Below are 11,057 nucleotides of genomic sequence, written 5' to 3'. Positions count from 1 at the left end.
ACAGATGTTTGGATGGCATCATCAACTCAATGGACATGAGTTTGAGTTATCTGGGAGACAATGAAGGACAGGAAAGCCTGGTGTGCTGCAGTTCATGGGGTCGCAAAAAGTTGGACATGACTTAATGACTGAACAACAACAAGAAAACGACGGTGTTGGAAACCTACCAAGAACACGACGAAATATTCAGAGTAAACTGAGAATTCATGTGGTGACACAGTGTTACATAAAATTCAGGAGGGCTTTGTGACCTCCTAATTGGGTTCCCAAAACAAGTTGTACCAGAGAGATTGAGGGAGAGCCAGAGGATACCACCTATGAGCATCACAGTGCTAGACTTGGAAAATAGGTGCAGATTGTCATCAGGCTTCTACAAAACACAATTCCTGGGAGAGGACAATGATTTGCTTAAGTTCCTGTTATCTTTTCTAGGCCTAGTGTAGTGTACATTGACATTCGGAGTTCCGGTGGCGAAACTTCTTGAGGACTCTAGAATACAAGGATGGTCCAAGTTTCCCTGTGTCTTTGCAAGATCTGACTGCATCAGGCTTCATAAAAAAGTGTTGGTTCACAGTGTATTTGTCTTTCTCAGGGAATTTGTGAAGACATCTGGGCTCAAAAGGCAAGGTTATTGTATCTCTAAAGGGAGACCTTGTTGGTTATCACAGAGAACTAAGGTTTGTGTAAATTTCCATCAGTAGACTTTTCCATCATCAAACGCCAGTTCAAGCCCAGAAGGCTGGTGGAAGTCAAATTCTTGCCTCTCTGTCCTCCTGATGGAAATGCCAGTTTTGAAGGGTCCTCCCTATAGGTCAGATCACCTGTTTCAGGTCTCCAGGGTCCCCTCAGTGACAAAACTGCTGGATAACTGAGAAAAGAGCATCTCCCAGCTAGAACCAGGTGTCTCTAGATCTTACCTAGAGAAAGAGAAAACAGGGGTTATGAGTAGAGAAGAGAAACAGTATACTCTCTTCCCAGGGGCCACGACAAGCAACAAACCCGAGGCGAAAACAAGACGTCTCCAAAATCTACTAAGTGGGCGCGCATCTGATCCCTATGTCCACTCGCAGATTTCCCAATGACCCAATGAATTTGGAAAGACCCAGGATTTCCCAGATTTCCCAGATTTCAAAGCTGAAACTTCTCGCTCCGTTCAGAATGCGCAGGGACACTGGTCTGGACGAATTCTGCTTTGCTTCCTCTCAGTGCGTGCATGTGGGCACGTGTGGACCTAGCACAGTGACAGTCGCGCCAACTTCTGCTTTCCTGTCGCCTGTGCACAATTCCTGGAGCCTTGAAGGACTCCCCGGGCGCGGGGGTGAGCTCAGGGCCGCGCCCTGGGGAACGGATAGTTCCTTCAGTCTGCAAAAGGACAGGATCCAGCGGCGCTGAGGGTCCGGGGAGCGAGCGCGCCAAGCCCACCGCTCGCAGGCGGGGGCTTCCCTGCGCTGGGTCCCCGCGCCGGCCTCCAGCCGTCCAGGGGCGGGACCCCGCGCCGCCCCGAGCCACCTCCCATTGGCCGGCGCGCACGCCCGTCCGCGAGCGCGGCTTCGAAAGTTTCATTGAAGGTGGAGAAGTGAGCGCCCGCCCGGAGCCGGGGCTGCGCCGCCAGGGCGAGGCTGCACTGCGCGGGGCGGGGGCGCGCTGGCCGCCGGGCGGCGTTCGTTTTTCATTTTATTCCTTTAAGTCGAGGCCGAGGAGGAGCGAGTGGAGGCTGCCCCTTCGCGCGCCCCGCTGCCGACCCGTCAGGGAGCCCCGAGCAGTCGGGAATGGTTACGCGAGTCCGGCCGCCAGCGCGCCGCTGTCTCCGGCCCGAAGCCCGGGGGCGCAGAGGCTGAACCGAAGACCGCGGAGGGAGCCACCGCGGGGCCGCTCGGGGCCAGGGCCGCTCCGAGAGCTCAGGCCGAACGAGGGCCGCGCCGTCACCTCTATTCTGAGAAGACTCCACGGAGAAGGCTCCCCGCTGCCCGTGAGCGACATCCCGGGAGTCGCCAAAAGGACAGCACGCCCTCCTCTCCCCTTTTCTCGCCGCGCCGCCTCGCGGGACCCTCTCGAAGTGCCTGGTCCCCGGCTCCAGCCTCTGGCATCCGCTGCAGAAACCTCCGGCACCGGATCGGGGAGTCCACACTGGATGGGCCGGGCGTGAGGGGTCGGGCGCCCGACGAAGGGGCTTCCTAGGGCCTGGTGAGCGGCGGCCGGGAGAGCGGAGAGGCGCGGCCAGGAAAGCGGAGAGCGCGCCCTCGGGGCGCACGGCGCCGCGGCTCTAGCCGAGGCGATGCCCAGGCGGCTGCGAGCCGCCGGCCGCAGGAGGCCCTAAGAGGGCATGGGCTTGGCACCCCAGTCCTAGAGACCCTTTGCTCGGACTCGCGGGACCGACGCGATGGCCTCGGAAGTGGTGTGCGGGCTCGTCTTCAGGCTGCTGCTCCCCATCTGCCTGGCAGTAGGTGAGTGTTTCCCTCTCTCCGAGGGTCCACGAGAGGGGAGGGGGCGCTTGGGGAGGGGACAGGCTTCAGAGCAAACCCGGATCACCAGCTCGAGTGCCCGAGACCCGGTTCGGGGAGTCAGCTCCGCGGTCTGGGTGCCGAAGCCCGGCAGTTTCAATTCTCGCTCTGGGGCGCATGAACGGGGTCTGTATGATCAGGGTCTTAACCGTCCAGCTTCACAGTCAGGGCGGCCAGATCGGCCAGTGCTGGAGACGGAGCTGAGTTTAGTAACACACGGAAATTTTTGTGGAGTGCTGACTCGTGCACAATGGATGCGAATCCGCCTGGAAGGTAGTTGTAGACCCCTTCCCAGGTTTGTACAAGAGCACCCTCCCCCTGTCCCTGGACGAAGGACGCTCGGCGCATCCAGAGGGTTTCTAGGCCACCTCTGCCCCATTCCGTGTCCCAGCCCCTGGGGGGAAGAAGGGAAGGACTCGGGTCGCGCAGGGAAGCGGTGCCCTGAAGTTGCTGGCTTTACTCACACAAAAGCCTCTACAACAAAACTGCTGGACGCAGAGGCTGCAGAAACGGAGGCCCAGCTCCGCTCCCGCGCGGTCCAGACTGATCTGTAGCTGCGCTGGGATTCCGAGGTTTAAGCGAGGCCAGAGGGAGCCTCCCGGATTCCCAGGCAAGGATCTCACTGTTTTTGTGCGCCGGTAGGGCGTGAAAAGCCACCGGCCTTCAGGTCTTAAGACACCCGCGGGGCGCGGGCTTGGAGTCAGAGGGGCCCAATTTCTCCTCTAGTAGAAGTGCCACACTGAACCCCGCTAAGGTGACTGTGGGCGCCTAGCCCTCACCTGTTCGCACCGGAGCTAGAAAGGAGGACACGTCTTAGCAAGTAGCAATTGCGTTTGCAAGGAGAGCCAGACCCATGCGGAAAAAGCCACCTTTGTCCATTTTGCGAGAGGTGGAGGATCAAGGTCACACCTGTGCTAAATAGGGACGTTATCGGAAGGGGGCTTGGGTGGGTTTCCTGAGGGCTGACCCCAGCTCCTGGGGGGATTATGGGGCCGAGTATTAACACACAAGAAACCTGAGCGGAAAACCGAGAAGGCTCGCGGAGAGGCGAGAGGCCTGGTCCCTGGGCAGGAGGAGGGGCCAGCGCGGAGGCGGTCGCGGCCTCTTTGCCACTCGAGTTTCCGGGCAGGACCCTTCTGCGGGCATCTTTGTCCTTGAGCATCGCTCTGCCGGCGAGGAGCGCGGCTCCCACGAAGTTCCTATGGGCGTCTGTCCCCGCCAGTTTGGGAAATCGATCAGGGACACTGTGCGGCTGCTTCTCAGGTCGCGTCCTGTCCAGGGACCGCGTGTCTCTGCAGGGCCTGACACCGCGCCCGGCTTAAGCGGGGGCTTTCGGTGTGGGGCCGACTCGTGTAGTCAGTGAGGTGGGGAGTGGCTCTGCCCCATCCTGCGCGTCCCTCCGGCCCCACCTCCCTGCCCCCCCACCCCACCAGGTTCGGAGGGGTGGCAGCTCCTGGGGACTGCCGGTGGTTACCTGCGACGCACACCTAGCGGAGCGACAGGACAGCAGCGATTACCCGCTGATGGCCGGCGACCTCGCGCTGAACATGGCAGCTGCAGAGCCTGCCGACTTCCCCTGGAGGTCCGCGGCCTCTGGGGTGGGGTCGCGTCATTCCAACTCATCTTGGGGGTCTACACCGCAAAACCGTTCTGCAGGAGGGTTAGCTTTGAGCCCTCGAGGGCCGGGCACCGGGCACTTTCCAGATTTGGAGCCCGAGGCTCGAGGCGAGAGCCACAGGTTCCCCGGGGCGCCTGTAGGAGCGGGGACAACGGTCGTGTGGGTGGGATCCCGCCATCGTTCGGGGCCGCTTCGTCCCTCCCCTGGCCTCCTCCCAGCGCCCCTGAGCCCCGCGATGCGGTCACCGCCGGGGGCGCACTGGGGCCCAGCCAGGCTCGATAGGGGAGGGGACTCGCACGTGCGCCCCACGGGTCCCCGACCTTCCCGGCGGGAGAGCGGCATCCCGGAACCGAGGACGACCCGGCCGCCCGCGGTCCAGCATCCTGGCTCTAGCTTCGCCGCCTTCCCCTTCCAGCCCAATCCTCAGGATTCCCTCAGCCTTCCGGATGCAGGGAGGGGAACCCGGGGTGTGCGAGAGAGTGTGTGTGTGTGTGTGTGTGTGTGTGTGTGTGTGTGTGTAGCTGCGCACCTGGGGCGTGCGAGTGTGACTGTGTGTGGGGGCGGGCTGCTGGCGCTGGGTGGGGCCTTAGGTTATCTCTCGTTGCTCCCCCTCCCTTGGAGAGGAAGGGGAAGGTCTGAGACCTCGGACCTCAGACTTCCGCCCCACCCCGCCAACCCGCCCCACGGCCTGGATGAGAGCGAAGCTCTAGGGAGGACCTGAGCACTGACTCCCGCCACTGACCCCTCGCCGCTTGGTGAGGAAAGACAACCCACTTCCGACGGCTGCTGCGCGCCTTCTAGTCTTTGTACTTTAACTGCAGGACGCGAGGCTGCTGGGTGGGTGTCGCCTGATGTAGGCATTCAATTCTCTTCTACAGGAAGTGGATATTTTCAAGGTTATTTGAGGGTTTTCAGGCTCCCCGGCTCCCAGGGTGCTACTAAATCAAATATTCAGATTTCCCTAATATCCTGGACATGGAGAGTGCAGTGATCCGCTTGCCATTAGAATCGATTTTTACGTTTTAGTCGTCTATTTTTGTAACTGGCGGAGGCAGTCTTCAAAGCTAAGCCTTTGCAGAAGCTCAGGCCTTTGTCTTTTATCCACCCCTCCACCATCCATGTTGAAATGTTTCTGCAGATGGATGTCCACCTCTCTTCCCCTAAGGATGGTTGCTAAACATTAACTGCCATTGTGCTTAATCTGATGTTTTAAGAGTTCTTTCTTGTCCTGTTACAGAGAAACAATAAGTGAAATCAGTCCTCTTTCAAGCCGGCATTAGGTGGCTCTTGAGTGTTTAAAGCAGAACAAAACCATAACGTAGCATAATGTAATATAATACAGTATGATGTAATATGTTGTTTAGCATCCAAAGTAGACATCCAGTGACAGATTTTCCTATATCAATAGTAAATGAACATTTTGAAGATCTCCAAAACTGTCTGTGACTGCTTGAGTAGCCACCCTGATTATTTTTCCTCAAACTGTACACAAAGGAGAACCTAGATAAACCCTTCCATTATATTATGCAATCTTTAATAATCATAATAATATCTGGTCACCATTGAGCACTTTAGAAATTTTTTATGTATATTATCTTTTAGCCTGACTCCACCATCCCGCTCAACTCTAAGTCTACATTTGAGTCCATTCCAGGGCTGGGAGCTGGTTGGCATGCTGCTGACCACTCGTTCCGTCTTGGCTGCTGTTGCCTGGAGTCTCCTCATGTCTTTCCTGGAAGAGCTGACTTAACGTTATTTTTTGGGGAGAGGGGAACCTAGCTTGGACAGAACGGGTTGGCCAGGAGGGGCAGAGCCACAGGGCACCATGAACTTATGATGCCCCTAAACGAAGTGACCAGAGCCACATAGGAGACTGTTAGTTACAAAAAGAACCAGCCAACCAGTTAGTGCTATGTGGGCAAGTCCCACTTGGATAATCTCATAAATCCAGCAAGAATCTCCAAAATTCCCTTTAGAGATAGTTGGCTTAAAGTGAGCAAAACCATGGAGTCATTTTTGGAATATGCATGCATGTGGCCGTATCTGAATATAATTTCCTCCCTATTGCGTAATATATTGCCCCTGCAGCATGTGTCATTTTGCAGCCACATTTACACATACTCCAAGAATTACCAGTGAAGCCTGAGCAAGGTCTCCCCCTTGCCTCTGCTGTAGCTCTTAGATGGAGGAGGAGGTCTCAGCTGATGAAGCGAGCTTTGGCAGTTTGAAATCGCTTTCTTTTCTGTCACACCTTCTGAAGCTTAGACAGATAGATACTATTTATTACTTTCAGCAAGGACAAGAGTGCCAGTGAAAAGGATCAGGAATGTATAGCTTAAACCTAAAATAAAATATTTCATAAACATAGGCAGGCAAGAGGATTTTGTTAGTCGGGCAGTGAAAGCTGGAGCCATGTGTCCACCCCATAGATTGTCATTGGTCTGTCCCTCTACAGGCCATGTGTGCCTATCATCAGAGATAACTTTGGGGAGAGGGTTTGGTGACTCCACAATTTTAGAGACCTCCATTCAGATCTTGCCTCTGATCACAGAGCTGGTTCAGCCTGTTTGTTTTTGTCTTCTTTCTGCACATTGGAGATGTTAACACTTCCTTCCTTGGTTAGTTGTGAGAGAGTGTGCCCTGCACGTCTTGGGTAACGCCTGACACACTGCAGGTTCTCCTAGAGGGAGGGATCCTGGCTGCCTTTGGGAGGAGAGTGGCAGGAAGGTGTGAGGGAGGTCCAGGCAGAAGTTAACAGACCGTGAGTCATAGGAGCCTGGGCTGTGTAGATAGGGTTTGTATGAAAAGAGTTTGGTACCGAAATCTAGAGCCAGATTGTTCCATTGCAAGTTGGTTTGTGTGTGGCAGGAGAATTTCTAATAATCAGGACTTTTCTGCCAGTTTGTTTAGTAGTTTGTATATCTGCATCACATTCTGATTAAATAATAGATTCTCCCTAGAACTGTACTGACAGTTTACTTTTGTCTTCCTGATGCTATACCACCATTTTCATAGCCTTTAATGTGATCTTATTTTTTTCCTTTATTTGTGTTTACATGGCCTTTTCCCTTTTAGATCTCGTGCTAGTACAAGTTAGTTGTTTATGAAGTTGCATAGTAACAGCATGTATATCACACTATAATTTTTCCATAAATGTCCAGGAGAACTTAGAATAGTGTAAGTGTAGCCAGATGGTTAATGAGTGCTTGATTGAAGAAACATATGATGATAGGATGCATAGAATGTAAAACTAACTTCTGTAGGATTTGCAGATATAAACAGTTGTTTGAGGATGAGGAATCAGGTCAACAAAATAAAGCAAATATCTGATTGAATGGAGGCTAGACACAAGGTTGAATTGGAAAACACTTAAAAAATATTTGGCTGTAAGAGATAAACCTAGAGGAAGCTTGTCATTTTCATCAGCCCCTCACATGGCCTTTTAGACCCACTCAGACATGGCAGGATCAAGAAAATGAGAAGACCACATGCTAAGTGTCTGTGTAAAGAGCATATCAGACATACAGTTTTAGCAATTTCATAATTTTTGAACTGTCCAATAATTATCTAATGGGAATTTAGGAATGATAACATGCAAATATGCATTTTCCTATTTATTGGTAGATTAAAACAACTAAGTATACTAGCAATTTTAAAATGTTTTCCCAGGCTCCTGCAGAATATACAGATTTTTATCTGCCTTCTTTCATTGTGCGGGATGGTGCTAGTTCCTGATTCATAAGCTATTGTTGGATTCTTCTTTTCCGCTTTGCTGGTGGTCATACTTTTGCATTAAACTAGAATATTATAGCGCTTCCCTTTGCCAGCTCAGGTGGCAAAGAATCTGCCTGCAGTGCAAGAGACCCTGGTTTGATTTCTGGGTTGTGAAGATCCCCTGGAGAAAGGACAGGCTACCCACTCCAGTATTCTTGGGTGTTCCTGGTGGCTCAGATGGTTAAAAAAATCCACTTGCAATGCGGGAGACCTGGGTTTGATCCTTGGGTTGGGAAGATCCCCTGGAGGAGGGCATGACAACCCACTCCAGTATTCTTGCCTGGAGAATCCCATGGACAGAGGAGCCTGGCAGGCTACAGTCCATGGGGTCACAAAGAATTGAACACAACTGAGCGACTACATACAGCGCAACAGGATGAGGGGATATTCAACTTTTTTCTGTATGAGTTTCAAGTTTTCCACACTTTTCATTAAGAAGAACAAAGCTGTGTATCCATGTGGTTAGTCCCGGTTTTCTGTGGCGATTTCACCAGTCACGGGGGACTAGGGATGGTGGTGGAGGTTATGCTGAGCCTCCACCTCTCTCACAGGGAGTTATTCACTCTGTGACCAAACTCAGAGGATTCTGACCCTTTGAACTGCCCCTTCCCTACCCTTAGACTTGACTCCATCATTGCCAGGCCCTGTCTTTGCCCTGCAGACACCTCCTGTGTGCTCAGTGAAAGCTTTCCTGCACTGCTGACCCTGCACATTTCTGGTGAGACATTGGGTACCACTGCCCAAAACTGAAATTCTGTCCAGATCACACATCACATCCACAGATGTCCACCTACGTTTGTCTTTGCCCTTTCACCCTAGTTTACAGAAGCATTGCCTGTGTTCACACCCTGTGTGTCCTGCAGTGCCAGGGAGCCTCAAGTCTCTGTCTTGGCCTCTTGGGCCCTGTCCGTCCTTCCCGTGTGCTGAGCCACGTGCCTTCCACTGTTGGAAGCCTTCCGCCCACTCCTGCAATCTACTCAGTGGTCCAGAGACCTTGAGCTTTCCTCCCGTCCATCACCGTCCAACCTCAGCGCAGCAATCAGCCAAAGCCCCATGGCCACGCCCACCTCCCCACCAGGCGTGGCCTTGACCCAGCAGGTGCGCAGGCCTGGCTTGAAGCCAGGAGATGCTTTCTTTAGGTGACAGATGGCCCTTTCAGTCCATTCGAAGCAAAGACGCGTCCCCTTGTCAATGTAGGTTAGCAGGGTATTGAGGCTGAAATGAATGAACTTTCTTCGCCTCACTGTCGGGATGCAGTGCGCATGCTCTCTGTGCTCTGGGAGGTGGTCCAGGACAGCGGTCAGCGCTCTGTTCTGCCGCAGGAGTTGCATCCTTTCCCGGGGTTCAAGTTACTGGTCACACGTCCACTCCAGCTGGAGGACGGAAGGAGGACACACGGGAGGGACCCCTTTCCCACCTTCCCAGGACACAGCCTGGAGGTCACGAGATTCACTGCTCTGCACATCCCAGGAGCCTGACCCTGATAATGTCATTCACCTCTGACTGCTCGGGAGTCTGGGGAATGTCATCTTCGTTTGGGCTGGTGTGAGCTCAGCTGAGGATCGGGGAAGGGGCTTCTGCCACAGGGGTGAGAAGGAGAGACGGGGAATATATGTCCAGATGTCGGTCTCTGCCTCCTATGGGGAGGGTGGCTTAGGTGCCTGCAGACCTGCGGATCTATCTTCGCGGAACTCCGCCCCCGGCTTCTAGGCTGGAGTTCCAGCAGCTCCCACATGTGAGGGGCAGACTGTGACCCAGAGGAGGCGCTCTAACCTCCAAAGGGGCGGCCCGGGTTCCCCAGTTTATACAGACAGGAGCCTGAGGAACCTGTGTGGGAGCGTCTGGGGGTGAGGGGGTAAGGAAGGGGAAACACAGAGCTGGCTCTGGCCCAGCTGTTGGTCGTGGAGCCTCCGAGTGGCGGTTCTGGATTCAGGATGCCAGGAAAACTCAGGGAGCTGCTCCCTGCAGAGACGCCCACCTCTAGGAGGGGCTCCTGTGCTTCTGCTCACTTCCCACCACGTTTGTGTGAGCCAAAAGTTCCTTCATCTAAAGTGTAGATATTTGTGGAAAAATAAGACAACAGTTCCTCATCCTTGTGTTTATGTGATTTGTTCAATCAGCTTGTTACACTCCTGTCACCCAGCTGGGGTGGGATGGCCATCTTGGGTGAATGGGACAACGTGGGGTATGGACGCTGGGTGAGATGTCATGGCTACTTTTAGGGGACCAGAATGCCCCTGGGCATTTGGAGTTTCACCAAGAAGAGCTCTGGTGCCAAAAGACGCACATCTTCACAGGGCTAGCTCCTTACACAGGAAAGAACACAGAAGTTCTTTCTCTTCCTCCTTCTCTTATTTGTAGTGCATGGTTTCTGATGTCTAAGGGGAAATGCCTGGGTTGTAAAGTCTGAATGTTTTAGATACCAATCTTGGCCTGTCATACTAGCTGTGTGACATTCATCAAAATGCTTAACCTCTCTGTTCTTCAGTGATTTCCCTTGTAAACCAAGTTGTTAGTCGTAGTATCTAACTCAGAGCATTGCTGACAGTACTTTTGAAGCTCTTGGTGCAGTGCCTAGCCTGTGGTAAATACCTAATAAAATGTGGGTCTCCTTGTCAGGTGTAGGCTCAGAATTTAGGCATTATTATTGTCTGGGGGGAGTCTGAGGACCTACTCCTTAAACTGCAGTTGCAATCAACTTCAAGGAAGCTACAGAAGAAGGCCTGATTGAAGGAATGTCTGGATGCCCCTCAAGTCGGATAGGCTACGGGGCCTCTGGGCCATTGCTTGTTTTTTGCCTTGGAAACAAGGGGACATCTGCTCACCTTTAGTCCTTCTTTCTAGGCAGGCTGAGCCATCTCCTCTGTGTTCCCCTGCCACTTGGCTTTATATAATCACAGACTTATGTACTGAGTTACATGATCTCTCTCTTCCCTTCCAAGTGTCTGCAAGTTCCAGTACCCTGTGTGATCTTTCATGCCATCCCCAGCACTAAACCTACTACCTAACACATAGTAGATAGTAAACAGGTATTTGTAGGTTTTTGAACTGCAAAGATGTGTCCCAACATTGCCCTTCAGCTGCCCGGCCAGGGCTGTGACCGACAGTGAACACGGAAGAAATAATGCCGATTGATTGATGATGAATTCACGGGCTAAGTTTTT

At 53.2% G+C, this 11,057-nt stretch overlaps 1 protein-coding gene across 4 annotated transcripts in view; it reads left to right on the top strand.

Moving 5' to 3' along the window:
• Positions 1-2,308: 2,308 nt before the first annotated feature.
• Positions 2,309-11,057, top strand: part of PIEZO2 (piezo type mechanosensitive ion channel component 2) — a 251,246-nt gene continuing 242,497 nt past the window's right edge. For all 4 annotated transcript variants that reach the window (XM_019986928.2, XM_070778959.1, XM_070778957.1 and 1 more), the window contains exon 1: positions 2,309-2,444. In XM_019986928.2, the coding sequence (XP_019842487.2) occupies positions 2,381-2,444 (64 nt within the window). In that variant the 5' untranslated portion in view covers positions 2,309-2,380. The remainder of the gene's footprint in view (positions 2,445-11,057) is intronic.

The sequence above is a fragment of the Bos indicus genome, chromosome 24, assembly GCF_029378745.1.
Source record: "Bos indicus isolate NIAB-ARS_2022 breed Sahiwal x Tharparkar chromosome 24, NIAB-ARS_B.indTharparkar_mat_pri_1.0, whole genome shotgun sequence".
NCBI lineage: Eukaryota > Metazoa > Chordata > Mammalia > Artiodactyla > Bovidae > Bos > Bos indicus.
This window is presented reverse-complemented; position numbering and strand designations above follow the sequence as displayed.